At 33.2% G+C, this 27211-nt stretch overlaps 2 protein-coding genes across 6 annotated transcripts; one reads left to right on the forward strand and one right to left on the reverse strand.

The window, feature by feature from the left end:
* Y-d (yellow-d) lies at positions 1–25304 on the forward strand. Of its 4 annotated transcripts, none has more exons than XM_073075918.1 (8): positions 1–18; positions 14466–14766; positions 16044–16292; positions 21390–21559; positions 22465–22629; positions 23280–23451; positions 23899–24080; positions 24678–25304. In XM_073075918.1, exons 2-8 carry the CDS (start codon positions 14709–14711, stop codon positions 25110–25112), a joined length of 1431 nt encoding a protein of 476 aa, XP_072932019.1. In that variant the 5' UTR covers positions 1–18; positions 14466–14708; the 3' UTR covers positions 25113–25304. The 4 variants fall into 4 exon arrangements, with proteins under 4 accessions (XP_072932019.1, XP_072932020.1, XP_072932017.1 ...); XM_073075916.1 differs by lacking the exon at positions 1–18 and adding an exon at positions 12991–13116 and having other exon boundaries at positions 14436–14766; XM_073075917.1 differs by lacking the exon at positions 1–18 and adding an exon at positions 12992–13108 and having other exon boundaries at positions 14436–14766.
* LOC140744355 (ATP synthase subunit O, mitochondrial) lies at positions 25292–27165 on the reverse strand. Of its 2 annotated transcripts, none has more exons than XM_073075923.1 (3): positions 26988–27165; positions 26258–26392; positions 25292–25677 (listed from the first exon to the last, which is right to left on the reverse strand). In XM_073075923.1, the coding sequence occupies exons 1-3, from the start codon at positions 27058–27060 to the stop codon at positions 25334–25336; spliced, it is 552 nt and encodes a 183-aa protein (XP_072932024.1). In that variant the 5' UTR covers positions 27061–27165; the 3' UTR covers positions 25292–25333. The 2 variants fall into 2 exon arrangements, with proteins under 2 accessions (XP_072932024.1, XP_072932023.1); XM_073075922.1 differs by having other exon boundaries at positions 26201–26392.
* Positions 27166–27211: the final 46 nt, after the last annotated feature.

The following is a 27211-nucleotide window of genomic DNA, read 5'->3' on the forward strand; positions in this document are numbered from 1 at the left end:
ATACAAGTCCAGTAAAAAGTGAAGTGTTTGTGTTATTTTTAGTGTTTAAAAATAATTTTAATAATTTAATTGCGAATCTTACGCTATAATATTTTCTTTCCTTGACCGTCGGGTAAAAATCATGGCTAACAATACTAATCGAAGTGGGTATCGAATCTACTATTCATACCTATGGGATTTCTGTATTTTCGAAACTTTTTACCACTCTTATATTTGCTTTTATATGTATGTACAGGATACAGGTACATACATATGTATGTAACGGAATCTTTGAACTCAATTTTTACCTACTTGAACGATTCGATTAATTAACAATTTTGAACAGTTATAAAAAACCGATCATTAGAATTAATGATTTTCCTTGTGCGATTTTAGCGTGCGTTTTAGTTTTTAAACTATAATTATATTAATAATGGAAACGTTAACATGTCATAAGTACATAAAGACACAAAAAATGTAATTGCCGATTTAACAATATATTAAAAATATTGCATAATTATAAATTAAAAGTAAGCTGCAAACCACAGTGACTATTTTTATAGTCTACTAGTTTTTGCCCGCGGCTTCGCCCGCGTTTAAAAGAAAATAATATAACATACTAACATACATATATAAAACTGAAAATTCGTACCTTCAACTTTGCTAAAGATCATCACTTGATCAAATTCATAGTTTACGACTCAATCCTTACTAATATCGATTAAAATAATCGATGTTTCGGGTCCAAAAGATCGATTCTCCGATTAATCGATCTTAGATCGCACTCTCTAGTTCCCGTTGGATTTCTGGGATAAAAACTATCCTATGTCCTTTCTCGGGTATCAGACTATCTTTGTACAACATTTCATTAAAATCGGTTCAGTGGTTTAGGAGTGAAGAAGAGACAACCAGACAGACAGACAGACAGAGTTACTTTCGGATTTATAATATTAGTAAGGAGTAAGTGGTGCCCGCAGCTTCGCCCGCATTTTAAAGAAATAATATGACATACATAAGACGGAAAATTTGTACCTGCATTAGAATGACAGTGGTGCCATCTGTCAAAAATTGGTCTTACCAACTCCCAAACCGTCGTGGGCTCTTGGATAACAACTTTGCTAAAGATCATCACTTGATCAAATGCATAGTTTCCGATTCTATAACTACTTACGAATTAAAAATTAATTAAAAAACCTTTTCTCACGGACTCAATTGTGCATCTAAACCATTCTCAAGTCCCATGTCCCATGTCACTGAACTGAACTATGTATATTGAAGCGTATAAAAATAACTTGCTACATAATGTTATTTTTTTTATTTATTTAAATGATATGTACCACCAAATAAGTTGAAGTAAGTACCTACACTTACTCACACTTGACCATATCCGTATAATATTTAATTTTTGTTTGAATGAAAATCTTTTCTATTGTAAAATTTACATATTCACTTAATATCAAATTATTTCTAATTACACTGTACTAAGCAATTATAACATCAATATTAATAAGATAACCATATTATAAACAGATTCGTAGGTACGATTTATATCAAATAACTCATTCGTAAATATTCGTAATAGATACTAAATATAAATATTCTGGGAACTCATCCCAGGGACAGCAATTTAGATGTAGCTTTTTATATTTAATTTAAAATAAAGTTATATTATTTCATTATTTTCTTTATATTACTTTAATTTATTTTAGTTAAAACATTTAAGTGTGTAAATGTCAAAAATTCAAATAATTAGCCACTATATCTTCAAAGACTTGGTAACCTACATACATATAAATAAACATTATTATTATTATAGATACTTAGTAACCTACATACATATAAATTATTGATAATGATATTTTAAGAAGTAAACTAAATTTGAAATATAGGCATTTGTACATATTATTTATTGTTCACTCGCACTTATTCGAGACCTTTAGAACGACATAATTATTCAGTCGCCAAATATTTTTTGTAAAACTTTATTTTAAGGAATAAGGAACTAAATTGAATAAAAATATAAAAAAAATACAGTAAGTACAACAGCGGCGTAAACAAAATGTAATACTCATTGCTATAAACATTTCATTCGCATATAAAGAAAGGTACCTATTTAAAAATATTCGTATCTCGGTTTTTACCTACTACATAATGTACTAAAGTATAAAAATGACGGTTTGTGAAGAGCCTACCGTTATCAAAGTTGGTAAGCATAGGATAATCCGTATTGAATAAATATCAGAAAGCATAAAGGCATTATTTATTTGGTTGAGTTTCGCAACAGTCTTCGCTCGTCTCTCAAAAGAGGTGCTCGCATATAATTTATATAGTACAGTGATATCAGAAGACGTTTGTCTTATACATTAATATATCAACTCCACTAATCGTCTGACCGACCTAGAAATCAAGAATTTTAAGGTATGTGGTAATAATTTATCAATAATTCGATAGGAATGTGCATATTGGCGTTTATTATTATTTTGTAAAATATAAATAATATACTATTATTTAAATTTAAATCTTGTATTTAATTATAAATTATGGCCAATATACGCGATTTTCTATGGTTGTCATTTTTATCAGTACAACGTATAATTGTGACGTTCATATGTGTTGTAATTCAATAAAATTTCACGGTTAATTAATGCTAATTATAAATCGATATTATAAACCAGAGTCAGGAATAAATATTCTAAACGCTGATTTTAGTTTTTGGGCATTAGCTATGGGTCATCCAAATGAAGTGGTAATATTGTATCATACGTGAGTTCAAGGTTCAGGTCAGATGGCCGTAATGGCTATGCTATTATCTATATACTTGTATCATCGTTATCAACTAGTTACTGTTCCGCCGCTGGACACTGGCCTCCTTTCATAATGAAAGGGGTTTCGGCTTTAGTCCATCGCGCTGTCCAAGCCAAGTGCGAATTGGCAGACTTTACATGATTTTGATATTTTTTTAACTCTTCCATTCCGACCACGGACTTCTCGATTGAGAGCCTCACTATCCATTCTGTCCATTGTTTATCATATAGCTGATGGTAATTCTGATTAAGTTTGTAATGAAAACAAATAAGAAATACGGTACAATAAGGCTAATTAAAGGGTTATAATTCATATTGTTCTATTCGCATGGAATCCAAAATACCGAAATATTTTAATGTACTCTTGTGTGTGTCATTTACTTCAAAATATTAAACAAAAACGGATCGCCTGATAGAACTCGTTTCTTGTTATCGTTTTAAAAACGATTCTTGAATTGAAAATTAAAACATAATTACATAAACGTAAGATATTATACATAATATCTGTCATTATTGATGGAGATAATAATTAATTATGAAATGATCTCAATTTGTCTTTAAACTTTATACACGTGTCATATACACTTCAGATTATTTCTATTCTCATCTATTTGTAAAAATAATATAACAAATAGTAAACTCTGCAATTAAATTCGTACGTATTAAAATGTGAGTACCCAATTGTTATAGCTCTACATTTTTCAATATATATTTTTGCGAAGTCTTCCAGTACAATTAATTTCTTGCATGAATGTGAGAAAATTATAGAAAATGTGCGGTATATTTTCAATTACGAATTCGACTTCACGACATTTTTATACTAGTATCATGAATGCGAATCAGTGAATATACCTGTATGCGTTATTAATTATTAATATATTCGTTGCAGATGCTAGCATACCTATATTGGCAAAAAAAAATTAAATGTAGATTTTTTTGAATAATGGAAGGTATTTGAAGTTGTTGTGTGGTAAGGACACAAAGCGTTCTAACTTAGTCGTCAGGCACCATAGATTAGTAAAGATACTTCGCCGCCTTGAAATTGAATGAAGCCACAAATGGCTTATTTAAGTAAGTTCTTTTTTTGAATCCTTGACAAATAAAATCATTTTTAGAGAAAATTTACGAATAAATAACTAATTTACGTAATAATTACGTAATTTACGTAATAAATAAATAATTATTTCAAATATTTTAGGGACATTTTAGCATGGAGACGTGGCAAAACTTTTTTACGCAACTATTTCAATTCTCAAAACTGGGTACATTTTCTTGTTAGGCGTGAGTAATCTTTACTAATCTATGTCAGGCACTAGCAATGTGTGACAATCCTCAGGTAGGACTTGAATCCTATCTCGAGTTGATTATAGATTTCCATGTGCGGCAGATGCCACTTATTATTAGGTGGATTGCATGCTTATTTTCTAGTTCTATATCATAAAAACGTAAATAAAATAGCTAAAATCTTTATTTGTTGCCTGTTGATGATTGGAATATCCTTAATTAAAAGTCATAAAATCATACTGTACCCGGAAACTAATCTAAATAAAATATGTAATGTAGAAGGCCATTTCAACAATATTCTTTTAATTTACCTTTTAAATTACCTTCTTGTTATGAATTTAATTATTTCCTTCGTGTCATCCCAAGTATTTAAAAAATTTCCTTACCTACTCAAGGATCACTCACGTAGGAGTAGGTTAAAGACTAAGGAATCGTTTTCATAATGTATGAATAATATCTAAGGAGTTTCACCTTTGCTTTTAAAGCAGTCCAAATACAGCTGATGTATGATAGAAAAATTGATCAAGGATGAGTTGAACTCGCACACTACGGATTCCGTACCATCATGAAATATTTAACACTGTATTTGCTGTAGATATCATAATGGCTGATGAATTACATATTATATTGTGAGGCGTCTAACCTTTTCGACCTTATTCAGGTTCAACAAATAAACAGAAAATAGTCGAAAAAGTCTGGTTTCTTGTATGAGGACTGTATTCTTCGTTTTTTTATATAGAACCCGTAGTAATACACATTTATATACACAAGTATGTATATCTATCCGTGACGATTGAGGAAATAGACTTTTGTAACAGACTAACAGAATTCAGAGGCTTATTAATAGACCACGTTTTTACTCTTTGGGAATGGAACCCTAAAAATCTGTGACATTCAGGCATCTATAGCTTCATCTGCCTAGCGATATAAGTTTTAGTGGCGGTCATTGCTCATTGACATATGTGATATATGCATTCCATTAAATTCAAAATCGAGTTTTACGAGGGACAAACACTTCCATAACTATTTTTTACACAAAAAAAATTGGAATCTTTCGGATCTCCATATTATTGGCATTTACGCCAATGACGGTCCTCCAAAGCTCATCAAAGGTCACTTTCGAACTAAATATATCCGACCGGACATTGCTCTTCTAAGAACATTACGAATTCTATTTAAGTAAATATTAGTATTTTTGCATATTCATTCCAAAGTACACCTTTGTGATAGGAATACAATGGGTTTTTCTATGATCTTATACTGCAAAAAACATTGAAATAAAACAACTCAGCGCATAAGCAGATGATGTGTGTGCATATAGCAATATGAAGGTAATAGCCTAATCATAAAACCGTTGGCCAAGTGCGAATCGAACTCGCATATAGTGTGCTGTAACATCACATATTTTAATTATTTATTATCATAGCAGTTGAGTAGTATGAAAAGTATCGATTTTTATATGGGTCTGTTTTTGCTGCAGCCATATTAATATAAAACACAACTTGTAAAAAATTCAAATGTCTGTTTGTTACGGTTCAAGTACATCACTTGTTCAATAGATGAACCGAAAATCATCAAGAAGTCGCTTAAAAAATAGTTTCTTATAAGAAGTTGTAACTTGGGCTGTTCAAGGAAAAACATTAAATGTTTAATTGATTTGACGACTATTTCTTAATATTAAGGATGGTTTAGCTTGACCTCTCTGAACTATGGGAGTGTCATAAGTAAAGCAGGTTTTTTTATAATATTATATAAGAGTATCAAACGACGTGCAGTCCACCTGTAGGTAAGTGGCTACTGTTGCCCATGCACATCTGTGATCTTCCCCAGACAAGATTAGAGTCTTAACTGTGGTCGACCACACATGCGCCACTAGGTACCCCTGAGGACTAAGCTGGAATGCCTCGGAAAAATATGTGTCCTCTTACAGACAATAATCATATTAATATGAAGTACTGAACGGATTATAACGAAGTTTTCGCTCATGAATACAGTTTATCTGTAAAAACAATGTGTGCAATGTTTTTTTATCATGTAAGTATTTTGGTTAACACTACGGAAATGCTTACGGTTATGTAAAAACATTGTATGGTAATGGTTATTGTACAAATATCTACTTACATAAAATTCCGTTACAGTAGATATAAATGTTATCTTTTATATGTAGGTAATCTGCTATATATTTTTTTGTTAAAACAAAAAAAAAATTTAAATAAAATATAAATTGACGTTCACATGCTTAATAGATGCTAAATAATAAATCAAAGTAAATTATTTAAAAAGTAATTTTCATACAAATAAACTTCGAGACAAATCGAAGCGGGCACGAAAAATTAATGTTCAATGTGTTTACCGTAATTAATTATAATATCATCTACTTAATGAAATGAAATTAAATGAAATATATGAAATGAAATATATTTATTTTTGTATAGGCCAACGGCGGCACTTACAAATTGTCAGTTACAATATTTTCTTAAACTACTACCGGATCGGAATAATTTTATACATCAAGATTTGGTTTCATATTTTACAGTATCTAAATCTTGAGTCTTATAATCACAAAACATACATAAAAAGAAATTATCTCGTTAGAATAATTGCACGAACAAAAGGACACAGGACTAATAAAATGACACAGATATATCAAAATTGACGTAAATAAATGAGATGCTGTTTGAAAAAGATCTGCACAATATAAATAGCGTGCTAATTTTAATTGGATGTTTATCTAATTGAAATAATTATAATTGTATGCATATTATTATATATTTCTCAAATAAACATAATTATTTCTAAATCAAAAAGTCATAATTAAATATTTTGATTCCATTTTAGCATGCATATCACTTAAATATTTCTTGATTAAAGTAAGTTTTCAGGTCGAAAAGATTAAATAACTAATTAAGCAATCTTTGCGATTTCATTCATTATTACACCAACATACAAAAGGTTTCAGTTTATTCCTAATCCTATTAATCTTTTGGTTAAGATTTGAACATCAGATGTACCAATGCTCTTAAAGCTTAAACATATTACAAAATAATCATAACTTTATGTCTTATAGAGGGCATTCGATTAATGTGACGTCACTAGTCTATAATCAAGCCAATTCTAACGATTTTTAAATTATGTTAAGTGGTTTAGAAGTGAAGGTGGTAGAACGCTTTGTGGTTCGTCTCCGGCGGCACCACTACTACACACATTTCTGCCTCATAACAGCAGTGTTAAGCGATGCCTGGTTTGAAGGGTGTGGTAAGGGAGACATATTTTTCCGAGGCCTTCCAGCTTAGTCCTCGGGGATAGCGGCGCGTCGGTGGCTGACCTTAGGTAGAAATTTCTAACCCTAGCTGGGGGTAACACTGCTGTTATTAGGCACAAATAGGTGTGTGTGGCGGTGGTGCCGCCGGAGTCTAACCACAAAGGGTTCTGCCACCCTCATATTCATAATGTGACGTCAAGATGATTTTATGATTAGCTATAAAATAATATTTATCTTATTTATGAATATTGTGGTATCATATGTATGTGAATATATTTACGTGTTATTTTATTAATATCGAACCAGATTTTTAAGTACCGGTTTCTAAACCACAAAAGTAACGTCGTTGATGTAAATTATCACATAAATCGAAAAACACGTAGAATTCCTGAGCAAGCAAAATTTTGATAAAATATAATTATTTAATATAAATAACACGTCTGCTATTTTAATAGTACTGTTACAAATTCCTTTTAATGGATTTTTTTCTTCGCTTTCTTCTACCTGCCTATAACCACGTTTGTTGCATATACAGGACAATATAGTGAGCTGATGAAACGAGGTTATCTAGAAATTATATAATATTGACTCATAACAAGTTAGTATTCTCCAAGATGACATCTGGCTATCAAGATGTACCTACTTCTCAAACACCACAATTAATTGGAATGTTTGTATTGTTTTATACAGAAGCCAGTATTATCATTCCACATTTCGGGCCTACTATTAGATTTGATATTAAAATATGTATGTTTAAAAATAGACCAGTTCAATATTTAATGACCCTTCTATTATGGATTTCCCAGAGCCTAATATATACAAAGCCTAATAGATACATGAATACCTAAATTACACTTAATGTTGTTCATTTCACAGAAGTAAACAAAATAATATAATAAAAAGTTTGATTCTAGTCATCATTAATATAAATTGGCTAGTGTAATTACTAAAAGAAAAATAATCGAAAAAAGAAAGCACGTAAAAATAATGAGGCCGTTTCTTCATGAAAAAACGGAGGTTGCCCTCGAGTTTTTACAGTTATTCCACAGAATGGTTTTACTAGTCCAATGAGATCAATTGCCGGAACAACAAGAGAAAACTTTTCATAGCATATCTAATTATTTATAACTCTTAGAAAGTCCGCTAATTAAAAAGAGCGTTGGAAAAATATAAATCAATCAATTTGCAATGGTGACTGTTTGAGTCAAGTTTGAGTAATTAACTAATTTATGGTTTCTATTACATAAACAATTAAAGTAAGGTTGAACGCCCATTTGCTACTGTTTTAGCAACAGGTTGCTTTAGCGATTAAATAGTTGTTAACGCGATTGTTAGAAGTTGCTCGGCGATTATCTATACTAATATTATAAAGAGGAAAAATTTGTTTCTTTGTTTGATTGTAAAAAACTACTGGATCGATTTCAAAAATTCTTTCACCATTCGAAAGCCACATTATCCACGAGTTATATTGTATATGAATATATTTGTAATATAGATTTTGAGGCGGTACAAAGTTTGCCGGGTCAGCTAGTTAGCTTATACAGAGGCGTAGATAATCGACTGTTGACAGATTTTAAAGTAAAATCAAACTTATCCCACTCGTAAGTTGTTTTAACAATATACTCGTAGTACCAGGATTAGATACTCGAGTGGCAGTGGATTAAACGACGGCTCAGTGGCTTAAGCAACAAGATGGTAACCCAGAGCGATAGTTTACGCGATAGCTAATAAGCGTTCAGCCTACAGTAATACATTTCGTTGGTAAGGTTTGCATTATGCAATCTTCACTTGGATTTTCTGGCAAGCGTTTTTATAAACAACGTGACATAGTAGTCAATTTTTAAATTCTTGGATCTGAGGCAGTATGGAATTTCATCATCATCTTCATGAACCCATTGTTGTCCCACTGCTGGGCACGGGTCTACTCTCGGAATGAGAAGGACTAGGCCATAGTCCACCACGCTAGCCAAGTGCGAATTGGTAGACTTTACCTTTGTACCTTTGAAAACTTGGTTTCTCAGATATGCGGGTTTCCTCGCGATATTTTCCCTCACTGTTTAAGCAAGTAATAATTAACTTCTAATACGCATATAAGTTTGAAAAATCAGAGGTTGTGCCTGGGATTTGCACCTCGGAATTTACGTTCGCTTAATTCGTATAAATCTTTGCCGGAACAATATTAAAATTAAAATTTCCATAAAAGCGTGATTTAGGTATAGTTTGTAAGGTAATAGTGTAGTATTAATATGCTTGGAGCATAACGGTCTCTTCACGGTCAATTGTCCGTAATGGCCCGAGCGTGTTTACCGTTTAAAAAAAACTTACGCCGAAATTGACCTTTTCAGTGTATTTTTAATATATCAGCTTTGTTTTTTGTGCCTTACCATTGTTTGAACTTGGTCATTTAGGTAAATTCCTTAAAAAGCTTGACGATAAATTCTTTGTTTGCCAAATTGCACTTTTATCAGATTTCTCGTTAAAACATTATAAAAACATTAAAGGTTAGTGAACTTTACCTATTCAATTAGAATGGGTGTATAACCACATGTTTGGTTTGACATGTCAATAATTAAAATTATGAACTGCTTGTTCAGTAGTTTGATATTCTATTGTCATTCATAAATAACGGTTTGTTATCCAAAGATTAGATAAAATCATTGTTGTTTTCAACGGTACCGGACATTTTGCTATTACCCAATGCAAAGGCGTTTCCTCGCACTTTGTGAGCATGCCTGCTTTCAGACAAGATTATAGCAGATTAATACAACTCCTATACAGCGGACATAGACTATATACACGTTAGACTATTTTGAAGTTTTTTAATTGATTTAATTATACATTGTACCTACATGGTAAACAGTAACATTATTTCTAACTCTACATATCATAAGTGACAAAAAACGTTTCATATCAATACGTAGTAACTACAAAACTGTAACTGTTGAAAATTTTAATCAACTACAATGATAAAAAAATGAACTTATGATGACCGGCGCTCATATTATCTCATAAGATGTAATATTATCTTGTAAACATTTCAAGGGTGAATATTACTGAATATACACATTTAGGTGCTTATGTACAATTTTAAATAAATACTTTATTATCATTTATTATCGTGGGTCGATAACCTTGCTGTATCTTAACATAACGCATCGTCCAGTCCTACGTCATAACTCAGACTTATAAGCGACAATTCACATGAAGATGTTAACATAGCTTTAAAAATTACAAAACACTACCATAAATATGTTAATAAAACCACCATTTAATTCTAAAGGAGCTAACATGTTCATGTTAATTTTATATGTAACCATGTTACAAAATATAATGAACATTTTAATTAATGTAAAAAAGTAATAGAGCTGATATAATTTACTTATCACACCAAAAAACTTAAATAGATAGAAAGCAAGGGCAAATTAAGTCCGCTAAAATTGGCGCGACCCATTTTGAGATCGTTTAATTGTAATTTTTAGATTGTCTTTGATGTTATCAGATTCATAGAAGTATATTTCATTTAATGCAATATTTTGATACTTGCGAAGAATTCGCCGATTAATTCGCTGAATAATGACGAGTATCTAATAGCCGTGCACGAATCGAGACGCATAATACTTTGAGTCTCCCTGTCCCGCGGAAAGTGTGCCGAGTACCAAATACATTCCAGTATGTAATCTACATACTCATACTCACGTCCATTTGTCCGTGCCTACTAGGTTCGTGTCTAAACGAAATAGAACGCCATGAATATTGTACAGAATTTTGAATGAACATTGCTTAACAGTTTTTAGTTAATGAACATTTACTTAGCTTCGTTCTTCATAATTTGTCTTAAATTAAAGTCTTGCAAATATCTTGTAAAATATAACGTTGACCGCAACATCTTTAGGATAACAACAATAGAATAGCAAAAAACCGCAAAACACAAAAACGTGGATGTGGTCATCAGCAGAAATAAACCTTTGAATTCTTAAAGCCATGGTAAATAACCACAAGAACAGACAGAAAAATATATAGCTATAAATATGAATGTTCCGACATAAACAAAAACAAACTTAATAATGAACTTAGTAATGATAAATAATTACTTATCAATCCTATTTTAGTAATGTAATAACTTAGTTTTGAATAAATTTGTCTTATTTAAAAGTTACCCATTTTAAAATCAAAAGGTTGAAAATGTGGAAATGATAAAGATAATGTGGAAATGACAAATTATTATTAATTAAAACAACACTTGTATTCAATCGTTATTATTAAGGAACTGCATTTTCGGAGTCGGGTCAATGTTATATGGGTCCATATACTCATCATCAACCCATTAATATACCACTGCTTGGCACGGGTCTCCTCTCATAATGAGAAGGATTAGGCCATAATCTGATAATCCACCGCGCTGGCCAAGTGCGTATTGGTAGACTTCACATACATATGAGTTTCTTTTTTATATAAATCTCTCAGGTATGCAGGTTTCCTTACGATGTTTTCCTTCACCGTTTAGCAAGTGATAATTAATTTCTAATACGCACATAACTTTGAAAAATCAGAGGTGCGTGCCTGGGATTTGAACCTCGGACCCCTCGATCGAGAGGCCGAGTTTCTTAACCACTAGGCTATCACTGCCAATATACTCGTAAATATATTATTATGACGATGAGTTGATGACTTAAGGCGCGGAAACGTGGGCTCTCGTGGACATAGGCTCAAGGTCGGTTAACGAGCCATGGAGAAAGTTGTGCTCGAAGTTTCTTTGCGGAATCATTTCCTAAATGAGGAGATCAGTCAAAAAACTAAGGTCATTGACAAGTTTTCCTGGCGGCGAACTTGTCATATGTTGTGATGTACCTTGTGAGAGCTCTATATTACTTAAGAGAAAAGGCATCGATGATAATTCATAAATAACTTATTTTGTCTAATTTTTAAAGTTGTGTTTCCTTATTATTATCTACACTAATATTATAAAGAGGAAAACTTTTTTTGTTTGCTTGATTGTAATGAATAGGCTCAAAAACTACTGGACCAATTTGAAAAATTCTTCCACCATTCGAAAGCTACGTTATCTACGAGTAACATAGGCTATATTTTGTATGAAATATATTTGATAAATAGATTTTGAGGCGGTACAAAGTTTGCTGGGTCAGCAAGTTTGTTTATAAAAAGAAGAAGATACATTCGATTTTATAAGATTGGTCCTTATCTATGAATTCTGTAGTGTAGCGAAATAACATTGCATGATTCACGTCATTTTTGTGTTACTTAACCTCATATATTTATTGTTTTTGTATTATCCAATCTTGTTATCAAATTTAGCAAAGCATCTGCGATCAAATTTTCATATCCTGTTTGGAATATTAGTACTTTGTGTAATGTTACATAACAAAATTATTATCATTTATTACCATACTAAAGACACAATCATGTTTCTCGGATAATAACATAACTCGCTTACGTCCTATCAATTGTTTAATGAGACGCAAAGGCAATTGTCTATAAAAAGATGAGTTTTATTACAAGTCACGACCTCCCATAGTCTAGTAATTAAGAAGAGTACAAGCGTAAAACAAATAGCTCTAGGTTTTGTTTTGCAATGAGATAATGATTTTCCTCATATACAATTCTATAATAAGGCCGGGAGAGATATTCTATCCAGTTTGATAGACGTTGATCAGATGTCAACTACCTTTCTCTTGGATGCTGTGAATTTTGTTATTTACAAAGACACGTGTAAAGTTTTTTCGTTTGTGTAGTTCAAATGTAAACCGGCGTATATACATATGTACGCACGTAAGAAGTTATGCTTCTTTGTTTAAATTAATGTCTGTTGTACGTTTAATTATTAACGAACTATTATATATTTTGAAAAGCAAACGGCTAATAGACTAAAATAAATCCTACAAATTATGCGTTACATGGGTGCGTGTAACTTTAACGTAGGTTAAAAATAGCTTGTATTTATAAAATAATTTATTAAAATTATTTAAAGACATTAATAGTTCGTTGTGTAGATTACAAACTAAAACATTGATTGATAGATACCTAATTAAAATTTTATCGAATTTGAATATAACATTTTCTAAATTAACTTGTCACGTAACATTTGAAAACGAATAATAACTGTAATAATTACATTTAAAAATGTTATTATATAACTGGAACGAGTATTTGCGTGTGTACAGTGATGATTAAGTAATCATTTAATTTACGTTTATCTTATTAAATTCAGTTGTTTTTACTTCAAATAATTATCATTACCTAATGACAAGATAATTTTAATGTTAACAGGTTGTAATTTTAGTAAGTTTTATTGTTGAAAGTTTTTATCCCTTTCCTTTGTATTACAATTACATTAATTTTTTTGCGTCATAACAAGACACATTATTGTTTCTTCAAAATATTGGAACACGGAATTTGTTTTTTGTGTCTCATATAATTATATTTTTATACGTTTATTTTATACCTGATTTTCAACGTTGTCTAACAATGAAATGACGTCTTATTAATAGACGAGAAATTCAGAAATAGATTCAGTTTTTATATACACAGAAACAGAACATTCAATGAAATGTCGCGATTGTAAAAACATCTGAATAACTTTTTACCGACAATTTTTTTACTCAAGTTTGATATTTTTTTAGCCGTTTTTTTGTTGGTAATTACCCTCACCATCGGCGTATGCCCAACACTCCCACAATATGAGTACAGTTACATACGGTACAGCGGGTGGGTGTGTCCTCGATATTTTTTGGTTTTCGTTGTAAATTTAAAATTATTTTACATTCATCATTTTAAAATGCTAAAACCCTTTGTACCATTAGTGATTCACGTTTTTATATATTTACATATTAAACACCCAAATTCTACAGACCGTTACTAAAGAGTAGATTGACTCGGTAGTGGTTATTTCATTATTTAAATAGATTTCGATCACTTCGGACGTAAGTCTTGCAATTTACTTTTTTCAATTAGTGTTGCTGCTAAGGTTTTGTCATTGATAAATTGCCGAAGTTTTTAAACGTATCCATAACTTTCCCGGCGTTTGTGACGGCAGTAAAATTGTATTTGCACTGTAATCGCGTACTGCATAACAACTTGTTACTTTATAGATTATTCTTAGTCACTTTCTTCTATAATAGAAGCATAAATACGTGCCAGTGTGGAACAAAGTGCGGTGAAAGTGTTATGAAAAATAGAGCACGTTATGTCAGTAACGAAAAACTTTTTTTAAGATGAACTCGAATCTGTGCCATAGTGATTAGTTCGAAATAAACGTTTTATTACTATTAACGTTAAAAACTAATAATATTGTGTCTCGCGACATTGTGAAGAAGATCCGGTACGTGAAATTGAATAAAAACGATAAGTTGTGGTAAAACAAGATGGTGTTGTCGTACCAGCGTCCATTCAGGCCGTGCAAATCGCTGCTCAATCAATATGGTAATCTTCACTATTTGCATATTTACGTCATTTTTAAATATAAGAAACTAATATGTACTCCTCAAATATTTCACATTCCTCCTACCTCAATGTTGTTTGCAAAAAGAACAAAGAAAGCAGGTAAATATTTAGTTAATGCGAAAAATAACAAATTCTTTTTCAACCTTTATTTCTCACGAAGTGTTATTAAGATTTACAGAATACCAATGCAGTCAAAACATTTTAAAAGTAGTTAACAAAGAATTCATTCGCTTCTAGTTATATAACATTTTTTATGAAGAAGGATATTAAGACATACCTGATCTACTTTCGATAATGTAATAAATAAAGGTTAAGGTTAAAAGTGCAGCATTCTTTGTTTAAGAATACCTGCTTTATTCAGAAATGACACGAAAATCTTTAAAAGTATTTCTTCAAATTATCACCAAATTCAAATGTTGGCGCCAAGTGTTGGAGCGATAACATTGGGCCAATATGTGGTGTATATATACGTTGCCGTAGTACATAATATAAGGATTTAAATAAAGATATACTTAATTTGTTGAAACTAAGATTTTATGTATTGTGTACACGCGATTTTGTACATGTATGTACTTAAACTTGAACTCTACATATTTACTTTACTAATTTAAAAATAAATAACTATTGAAATATACGTCAGGCTACAAAACATAAAAATTCTTCCAATGCATTGCCGTGCGTCTAGATTATAACGCTATAACGCTTTCTACACTCACAATCCTAGTGTGGGGCACACTAGTGTGGGGCACACTAGGATTCCCTGTGTCGTGGGTGCCATGGACACACACATAGACAAATACACAAACACCCAGATCCAGAAACAGAAATGTAAATTCATCATTTAGATATCTGTCTAGCCGGGGATTGAACCCGGGACCCTTTGCGCGTCAGACCGCTATGGTGACCGCTCCGCCACGCGGGTTGTCAATTATGACATTGACAAAGATATTTTAATGCAGATGCATCCGTGTAGTCTTTTTGATGCAAGATTATCTTCGCATACCTACGCGCTGTTTTTCACGTACGCTTGAATGATGTATTGATAAAAATCCTTTGCACTTGAAGAGCTCTCTATTTTTTACTGGTAGTCAAAATCATGCCCAAACCAATTCAGTTATTTTGATGACTAGCATCTAGGTATAGACACACAGATAAACAATGATCATAAGAACGAGTTTTTATGTTAATTACAGGTATTTAAAACCACAGACAAATATCGACTTTTAATTTATATGCGTTGCAAATAACTTTTTCAGATCCACATCTCTTGGACATCTACAAGGCGGAGATGGCGTACGGAGTCGAAAGGTTTTTCCTGTTGTCATACTGCCTTGCGTGTTGCTGGCCAGGTTTCAATGCGAAGAGCAACCTACGAGTAGTGAGGCAATGGGCCGAGATAGACTTCGTGTTCCCGAGTGAAGAGGCTCGAAAGGCTGCAATTGAACAAAGATATTACGTTCCTGGAAATTCCGTGCCCATTGATGTCGATGTGCAACATAGAAATGGTAAGTTACAGTATTTTTAGTTATTAAGAATTGTGTCCTGCAGTTTCACGCATGTTTTAGTGCAATAACTTTTCAGATTTAATACTTATGTTTTAAGTTTTCCGCGTTGAATGCTAATTATATTTCTAAAAAAACAGGTTACATTACCTGGCTGTGTCAACTTTATTGCGCGGTTAAATCATTTTTCGTTGAAGTATGTAGTACAAATAAATATGTTAAATTCTCTATATTAAAACCGAATTTAATGGTTTGAGTAGGTACATTTTTAAAGAATTCATTGTTTAGTTTGTCGGGATATGCTTCAATACTAATTATGTACAATGCACATTGTTATGCATTCAATTAAAAAAAAATGCTATTCAAAACGGAATATTTATTTTATTGAAATATTTAAAATAGGTATGTAACGTAATGCGATTTTAATCTGTGCAACAAAGTTAGGTATTGTAGGAATTGTTTACATTCTTCACTATCGTAAACATTACGTATACTTTAGTTACATTATACTTTTTAACTAAAATCTTAGTTCGATTTTAATTTACTGAACAAATGGACACACGCCAACTTTGCAAAAGAAATATTAAGAAGAAAACGAGAGCGGTTATTTCACCACAACACTTTTTGTAATTTGGAGTGCTCTTGAAAGCACGGCATCAATTATATTATGGTGATTGTTTCTGGCTGACAGTCTTCCGTGAGACATCTATATTATAGTAAAATTATGCTGTACGTTTGTACTTTTTTTTATATAATATAGGAATAGCAGACGAGCATGCAGTCTGTTGTTAAGTGGGTACTGCCGCCCATGGACATCTGTAATCAACCCCAGATAGGATTAGATATTCCTACCTGAGGTCGGCCACAGATGCGCCGCTACCCCTGAGGACTAAGCTGGAACGCCTCGGAAAAGTCTGTCTCCCTTACCCACACCCTTCAAACCGGAACACAGCAGCGCCTAACACTGCTGTTATTAGGCAGAAATAGGTATGGCGGTGGTGCCGCCGGAGTCGAATCACAAGGTTCTACCAGCTTCAAACGTGGAAGTAGTATGCATCGTGGTGTATATTTTATTTTCGCTTGTATCTTAAGAGAGAAGGAAGGTGACGCTCCGTGTATATTGCATATAATACATGTGAACTTTATAACAAGCTTAAAAGTATGTAGGCTATAAATATAAATACGTCGATGCTTTATAATAATATTAGACCTTTATTTTTTTTACAGTCCATAGATTTGGTTAGTACATATTTTCTTAAATCCATGTTAGTGTACAACAAACAAACATACAACAACTATTTAACAATAAACAAAATATTTAACCAACTTCGAAAATAAAACTGGTTATCCCATAGTCATGTTTATTGTACAGTTAACCTGTGGGAGGCTAATCGAACGAGATGATTTATTATATACGAAAACTTGTAGAGACAAGTTTAAAGATGGTAATTCCATTTTTAAGACTAAGATAGAGAGAGATATTTAAGAGACAGAGATTTATCAGTGTTACTTTCGTATTGTATAATGAAAATAATGAGTGATCCTAAAAATGAGACCACAATTGACGTGTTACTTTTCACAATTCCATTTAGATTAGGGGTTAGACGCTTTCTACACTCACAGTCCCACACTAGGATTCCCTGTGTCGTGGGTGCCATGAACACACACACAGACAAATACACAAACACCCAGGCCCAGAAACAGAAACCTAAATTCATCATTTAGATTTAGTTATTTTTAAGCTGACCCGGCAAACTTTGTCCCGCCTCAAAATCTATTTATTAAATATATTTCATATAAAATATAGACTATGTTACTCGTGGATAATGTAGCTTTTGAATGGTGAAATAATTTTTTAAATCGGTCCAGTAGTTTTTGAGCCTATTAATTACAATCAAACAAACAAACAAGGTTTTCCTCTTTATAATATTAGTATAGATAAAGTTGTAATGACCTGTTTGCGCTTTATTATTTAGTTATTTACATATCACATTACTGCGAATTATAGCGGTAGTTCTGTATTTAAATGGACTCATCTTCAGACATATAACCTTAAGCTAGCGGATAAATCCTTCATTAATTCTTACATAGTTATATACCTACTTAGGGGAGATCCACAAATTACGTGAGATGTTTAAGGGGGAGGGGGGGTCGAGTCAAATCTCATCTAATCTTGCGTTGGAGAGAGGGGGGGTCTCGGCAAATATCACGCAATTTTTTTTTCTTATTGAAACAAAAAAAAACTATACTATTTTGACCCATTATCCAGATTCTACATGATTAAGATTTAAGCATAACTGTAATACGATTAAGATCATTCACGCATGATCCTCCTCGGACTGAATTAGAGTAGATATTTTTTTTTAATCGCATTAGTTACGATTTAAGTATTCTATTGTTAATTTTTTATTACACTTATAACTCAGCAATATTGATTACTAGTCTTAACTAGTCGTAAATAAAAGTACGAAGCATTTTTTTTTTCTTTTTACAATAACACTCCAACACGTTTACATATTTAAGAAACGCACATTTTGAAAAATCTCACGTAAGATTGGGGGATGGGGGAGGGGGTTGAATAAAATCTCACGACATCTCACCAGGGGGGGAGGGAGGGACAGAAAATTCAAAAAAACACCTCACGTAATTTGTGGATCTCCCCTTAGGAGAAAGTAGATAGTGTTATATAATCATATGCTAATGAGTACACTTATAAGAAATAAACATACTGGGTATATTATTGTGTATTTACATCTACTTAGTGTGCATATGTTTTACTTTGATCTGGGCAAGTGATTACATCTATGATAAAGCCAAACGTTTCACCCTTAATAAAATATGTACAGGATACGTAGATATCCTGTACTAGAATAGATATTAGAATAGATATATTTCCAACTTTTGTCGTACACGGCCATAATTAATTTACCTATATTTTGTGCATTTGCAATTTAATATGATTATAATATATAAAATTCTCGTGTCACAATGTTAGTTACCGTACTCCTCCAAAACGGCTTTACCGATTTCCACCAAATTTTATATGCATATTCAGTAGGTCTGAGAATCGGATACAATCTATTTTTCATACCCCTAAGTGATAAGGGTTGTTCACCCTTAACATTTTTTTATTTCTATGGGAACATAACCTTCGCCGGGTCAGCTAATTATAAAATATACATTATACAATATAAATTAAATTACTAAAAAATATAAAACAACTGCCATAAAACGAATCATTGTTTCAATAACATGATTAACGTACTTAATGAACGTAGAAAAATAATGATACGAATCTTAATGAGAAATGTTTTGCAATACAATAGTACAAAAAACAATAACAATGTAAATGGTGCATGCCACTGATAATATCGATAATCCATTTAGTTATTAAATAAGACCGATTAATTACTTCATGTTTTGCAACTGTTATCCTTAACTGGTAAAATTAGTTAAATACTAAATCTTGACACAATTTTCTGTCTTTTTTGTATACTATTCAAGGATTTTATTAATTCTTTCACAAAGAAACGAATAGATTATAATTTTTGTTTTCGGAGAAGTAGACGTACCTACTGGAATAATTACAGTTTAGTCTGAAATATCTAATTGAAATAATAACACTACTAAAATTACATTTCAATAATATAATTGTTTTACTTTAAGTCAAAAAAGATGTAACGATCACCTTAAAATTTTCATAACAAAATAAGGTGATAGACAGTTTTGGGCCGATACAACTTTGAGTTCATCGATTATTATCATCGTTTGATTTTAAAGTAGGTGTAAAAATTGCGTTTTGTAAATTGATTAGTGTTATTTTATTACACACTAACAAATAGATTAAATACATACCTACTAGGCCTATAGAGATGCCATTAAGAAGATTAACATACAAAACCTGCATTCTGCTTCACACTTGGTACAAGTCGCTTCATAATCTCGGAATGAATGACGTTGGACATTTTATTCCAAAATAACTTTAGTAAATAGTAATATGTGATGGGTTTTTCCTCGTCATGTCCAATCTATTACAAATACATGGTTAAATGTCTTTGCATATACATAAAATTGCTGGTGGATTAATATTAATAGTCTTTGTGAATAAATTGGCTTCATAATACGTCTAGTAAAGATACAGCAATGTAAAGCTATGAAAAAGTGTAAACATATTATCCTTATAGACATAATTATATGCTAGTCGTCTCAAAAAATCTTAGCCTAGCAAAAATTGTTGTTAGTTTCTAGCGTTTGAAAATATTTACGAAATAATAAATTCACCTTTATTTCTGCCCAACAACATCAATGTTTAGCGCAGATGTGCTCTGGTTTGAAGGCGTAATCAAGGAAACATACTTATCCGAGGCCATTCCTATTTAGTCCTAAGGGGTAGCAACGTCCCTAATAGTAGCAACGAATCTATCTGGGATTAGGTACAGATGTCCATGAGACAATTAGTAGATGGACTGCACGTTCTTTTGCTAGTTCTATGTTATTAAATAATTGGCCAAGTGCAAGTCGAATCGCACATGGAGAGTTCCGTATCACCAACATTTTCATATTTTTAGTATTTGTTACTATAGCAGCCATTTAAGTAAATGCAATGTGAAAATTTGAACTGTCTTCCTATTACGGTTCAATAGATAAAACGTAAAACGTCGAAAAATAACGCTTTTTTATTTTCAGTATTTGTTATTATACCCGTAAAGATACTTTGTAAGTAAATTAAGTATCTATCTATAAGGGTTCGTACACAAAACTGCGATGCGACGTCGCATCGCAAAAATCTGCGAGCTCCCTCGACGCATCGCAAGAACTTGCGAATTGATTCGCATCGCACAGTGGTTGTTGTTGTTGGTCACCCTGAGAGACGCTACGCCGCACGATATCGCATCGCAGCAATTCGCATGGCAATTTTCTGCGTTGCGAATTCGCATCGCGTCGCATCGCAGTTTTGTGTTCGAGCCCTAAAGGTCAGGATATAGAGCTCTGTGACATACGGACAGACAGCGTATTCTTAGTAATAGTGTTCTGTTTTTACCCTTTGGATTTTTAAGCCAATATATAGTGTTTATTAAATATAAACTTGTGTTATTGCAGGTGGGCTGAAATCTCGACTATTTGTAACATTTCCTCGTTTCGATGAGGGCCGGCCCGTCACCCTGGGTACAGTGGAAGAAGATGGAAGGATAGCTGGCTACCCTGAATACGGATGGCACGACCACCAAGGAATCAACTGCAATGGAATGACTTCCGTGTTTAGGACCGCTGTAAGTTGTTAGGCGCTGCTGTGTTCCGGTTTGAAGGGTGTGGTAAGGGAGACAGACTTTTCCGAGGCGTTCCAGCTTAGTCCTCAGGGGTAGCGGCGCATCTGTGGCCGACCTCAGGTAGGAATATCTAATCCTATTAGGGGTTGATTACAAATGTCCATGGGCGGCAGTAGACACTTACCATCAGGTGGACTGCATGCTCGTCTGCTACTCCTATATTATAAAAAAAAGAAGTTAAATTATCTTACACACGAAAAATAACTCGAGTTAAGTGATCTTATTCAATTTCTTAAAATCGTGATAATTAATTTTCAATACGCACATATTTAAAAAAAAAACTGGTAGGAAAGTTCTGACTTCGGACCTCAGACCATGTGATCGAGGGGCCAAATTTCCTACTACTAACCATGCAAGCTGCTAGGTAGAGAATAGCCGAAAAATCCCACATAACCCGGCGTCGCTTCCACGTCGTCAGGTACCTTTTGAAGGTTTCCCCCTCGTTAAGAAAAAAAAAAGGTAGAGAATAGCCGACCTTTTTGTTTCACTGACTCCGACTATGCCACTCCTTAAGAAAACTTATCTACGCTTATGTTTTGTAACCTTAGATAAGTAAAATACATAGATTGATCACTCATAACAAGACAGTGTAACCAATTTTAAGAATTGAAATTGTTGTGTAAATAATTTTTTCCACGTCTCTGTTCTAAAATGTCACTAAAACGTTTGAAAAGATTATTTATTTATTACGTAAATTACGTAGTGTTAGTTATTTGTACGTATTTTGTCAAGAATTCAAAAAATAAATGATAAAATTAGCCTTTCACGGCTTCATTCAATTGTAAGGCGGTGAAGAATCTTTCTATTTTACTTATCAAAGTTTTTACCTTATCGTAATTCGGTTACAGATCGACAAGTGCAATCGCCTGTGGGTGATGGACGCGGGCAAGATAAATGAGAAGCAGGTGTGTCCGCCACAGCTGCTGGCCTTCGACCTCAATACGGACCAGCTCGTCTACAGGCACATCGTCAACGAGTCCAAATACATAGCAACATCGTTGTTCATCACACCGGTAAGATTTGCAATGAAGTTTTGACTAGATAGGTCTGGTCAAAAAGCTTATGCAAAAAATTGAATAGATTGATAATAATAAATAACAATTTAGAATTTTGAAGGTAGTAGAACTCTCTGTTGATCTACTGCGGTGGCACCATCGCCACACTTATCTGCCTAATAACAGCATTGTTAAGCGCTGTTGTGTTCTGGTTTGAAGGGTGTGCTAAGGTTGCAAGCTCTAACACAGCAGTACAGCTGCTACAAGGGCGGAGTAGGCGTTGCGATAGTTTCGTCACAGTACTCTTACTAGATTAAAAATAAATCACATAATAACAGAACTTCATAGATCATATTAATGTTATTTAAGATCTTCCGTGGCGGTCCTCCACGGTTCAGTTTGCACGGTCTTTTACGCCGCGTACGTGCAAAATGTGGAATGAACTTCCTGAGGTATTCCCTGAGTGCTAAGACAATAAAGGTGCAAAAAGAGCTCTCCTACAAAGCTAGTGTTGCATTGGCAACTACTCTGATATTGCAAATGGCAACGGTGACTGCTTTCTATTAGATAGCCCGTCTGCCATACAAAAAATACTTTTGGTATTGGTTAATTTGTGTCCCATTTAAACTTTAAACATTGCAAAGATTTGAATGAGGATTTTTTTTCAGATCGTAGACGTCCGGGGTTTCGACGACAACGACTGCTCAGATACCTTCGTGTACGTCGCTGATGTGTCCGGCTTCGGGATGCTGGTGGTGGACGTGGCGTCTGATCGTTCCTGGAGGGTCACTCACCGACTTATGTACCCGTTCCCGTCGCATGGTACTTTCACCATCGATGGTAAGTTCCAGCTTCTTTTATTGTCCCACTTATCATCTGCTTCACTGTTAAGACTAGGTCTTCTCTATTTCGGGAGAGTAAGACCAGGTCTTCTCTATTTGGGTAGACTTTAGGCGATTATTTACTAAGCTTGGAGAAACCTGTGTGGTGGAAAGACTCCGCCGGCATCACCGCCACACCGATTTCTGCCAAATAACAGCAGTATTAAGCGCTGCTGTAGTCGGTAGATAGGGTGTTGTAATAGTGACATTAAGATTAGTAACGGCCTTAGGCATTTTCTCGCAATGTTTTCAAAATAATTGATACTTTTTAAGGTTTGAAGTATGCAGAAGAGTGTTTTCAAATTAATGTATCATGTAGAATTTATTCTAAGCTTTCAAGATGATCATAAATATTTTTAATCTTACTTTCGAAGACATTTACTAGGTTTTTGTGATTTTTTTACAGGTGAAAGCTTCGACCTGATGGATGGGATCCTCGGGATGGCTCTCTCGCCGTACAGACCCGGCCACGACCGTTTCCTGTACTTCCACGCTTTGGCTTCCAACACCGAGAACGTAGTCCTCACTAGCGTTTTACGGAACGAAACGTTCCTCCACGACAGTAATGCTCACCCAGATTCAATTAATGTGAGTATTATATATATATTTTTTATAATATAGAAGTATCAGACGAGCACGCAGTCCACCTGATGTCTGCCGCCCATGGATATCCGTAATTAACCTTAGATAAGATTTGATATTTGTATCTGAGGTCGGCCACAGATACGCCGCTACTCCTGAGGACTAAGTTGGAACGCCTCGAATAAGTATGTCTCCCTTACCACACCCTTCAAACCAGAAACCAGCCAATTGTATTGCCAATGTTTTTCATTTAACTTCTGTAATACGGCAGCCGCTCTTACCTATTTCTGCTTTAGGTTTGCTCTGCAGTATATCGGTTACAATGATATGTCAATAAGACCACTAGATGTACCCTACTCATACATGTTAAAATATTAAAGTACAAAGATTTGATATATGAATGCTTATTATAAAATATATATAAGTACTTACTATCCAGTGTTTAAATACTTGAACATACAGTTAGGCAGTAAATTAAACATTTTGGCATAAGGCGGCATTTTAGCATATGCCCTGGCTTTAATCGAATGATAATATATTAGAACAATAACATCTGGACGACGATATTGAAATGTTTTTAAAAATATTTTGCTATTGTTGAAGGTTTTCCCCGAAACACGTCCTAACCAGTCAGCGGCGGAGGCCATTGACCACAAAGGAATAATGTACTTCGGTCTCATGGACCCACCTTCAATAGTATGTTGGAACACAGCTACCGAATTTTCGCCTAAAAATTTCCACGAGGTCGCCGTTGATCAAGAACTCTTGCAGTTCGCGAGCGGAATGAAAATAATAAACAACCTCAAAAGCCAACAAGAGCTTTGGGTTCTTACTTCTAGTTTCCAGAGAGTTATGACAGGTTCTTTGAGTGCGGATCGCGTAAACTACAGAATACACGCTGAGAAAATTCCCATCATATTAGCAAATTCTCCATGCCTGAACCCCCCAAAGGACCAGCGCCCTGGCTACCATGCGAATCTTATAACCAAAACAGAGTCAAAACATACATGGAGATATGGATCTGCATCGTATCTTTAGAGATAAGACAAATTTCTGACAACTTCATGCGAAGTTTTATGTGGTACGATTGGCCATACCGTATTCATTAAGCTAAAAATAAATATAATGTTAATACAATTTTATTTGCAAATGATATTATGTTTGTAAAATAAGTTTAATAAATATGTAATTTATTGTAATATAAAGTAAAAATGAAATAACACTTCAAAATTTGTTTTATTGGCAAGTTCATAAGTAAATTAAATAGTCTGTTTTAATATATCGGTGTACATTTGTATTTTCCTAGCAATACTCAAGTCTATATGTTTATCTTCCACACCGACTATCATTCCTCCTATTATAGATGGTTCTACTTTTTCTGTTAGTTGAATATTTTTACCATCCTTGACGAATTTTTTTAAAGCCTCCATAAGTGATTTTCGTGTGCCATCATCGAGAGGCTTTGCAGTAATCACTTCACATAAGGCTTCGTTTCTATGCGCCACCATTACTGCCAAAAACATTGTTATCATACGTCTTAGTAACTTTAGTCTTCCGTTTTCCGCGACGAGCGATAGAAAATTCACAGCAGAAGGAGGCATACCTACAAATATTTATAAAATCTAATTAATTTTCTTACTATGCATTTTTTACACGTTAAACGTTACAAGATTCGCCCCTATCCCAGAGAACTAAGACCAAGTTTGAAGTATATACAACGCGTTATCTTATTATAATATAGCTTGTACTTTACGTATTCCAGAAATTAGTAGAAATAAGTTCTGTAGTTTTCCTGACATGACTGTTTTGGATGAAAATGTTTTAAACAGATACAGCGGGAAATGTGAAAAGTTAAAAAAGGTGCCACACACAAACTGAAATTGAATTAAATTAATATATGCATAGAAATAAGGCGAAATCAAAACTAGCATAATGGTCATTATAAAAATCAACTACAAGTATAAAGGCGTTATTTTTCAATGAAATATATACATAATATGGTACCTAGTGAACCTGAGATAGTAAACTATTATTGCGCAAATAATAACTGATGACATAACGAACCGTAAACAATTAAACTGTAGCTATAACAATAAATAATTTTATGACTATTACTGTTAAACAACCTGCTTGTTCAGCTACTTCCTTCATTACTTTCGTCTTAGCTGCGGACGATAGCATACTTGTCTCGATAAAGTCTACCACTTTGGGTTTCAGGAGTTCCTTGTGTAATGCACGAAAATGTTTCTCGACTTGCTCAATTTGTTTCATCTGTAAAGCTGCACTATATAGCGCTGAGACATAGCGCCCCTCGACACCTGTTTAATATGTAATCAATAAATATTTTTTCTAGTATAAGTAAGATGATGATGGCTATATATGATGATGGCATACCGTCAAAGCTTAAGTTATTATGATTACCAAGCCATAAGCTTCCTATGTGAATCTTTTGTAGTGGAATGGTTTTGGATAAAGATCCAAAGCCATTCTGGACCATAGTTCACATCAGTGTCAAGTGATGGTCATAACGTTGGTCTGTCTAAGTCTTGTAGTTAGTTCCGTTACTGTCATCATCACCGTTAAACTAATAGATAGGACATTTGTTATAATAGGAAAATTAATTTGAAAGATCGATGCATATGATTAGAACCCGGATCTCCATATTAAAATGGCAGAAATGGTACAATTTGATTACATATGAGCCGTATCATACCGTATCATACCAACATAATTACAGTTTTTCAGCAACATCAAAGTAGGACTGTGGTATGACTAAAATAATCTTTAAAATTTCTACCAAATCTGTGTACTCAATTTAGGCAATTTAACTGTAATGGTGTGACGATAAGTAGGTACACAAAGAAATATACAAAAAGTTTGTTATAAAAATAAATGAGTAATGTTTATACTTACCAAATACTGGTATTGGCGTTTTCGTGGATGTTGCTTCCATGGAACACATTTTTCTCAGAAAAACTCTAAACATGTTCAAAACAAACAAAATTATTCGTCTTTGATTTTATTGCTCAAAAGTTTTTGCAGGTATTGAAAGATGATTTCCCTGTGATGACCTTCCTGTTATTCTGTTTGACAAAAACTGACAGGAAAATAAAAGCAAAGTTCTGTTATTAAAAAGT

Source organism: Epargyreus clarus, unplaced genomic scaffold (assembly GCF_041222505.1).
Source record: "Epargyreus clarus isolate Ecla_fem2 unplaced genomic scaffold, WU_Ecla_fem_2.2 ptg000008l, whole genome shotgun sequence".
Classification (NCBI taxonomy): Eukaryota; Metazoa; Arthropoda; class Insecta; order Lepidoptera; family Hesperiidae; genus Epargyreus; species Epargyreus clarus.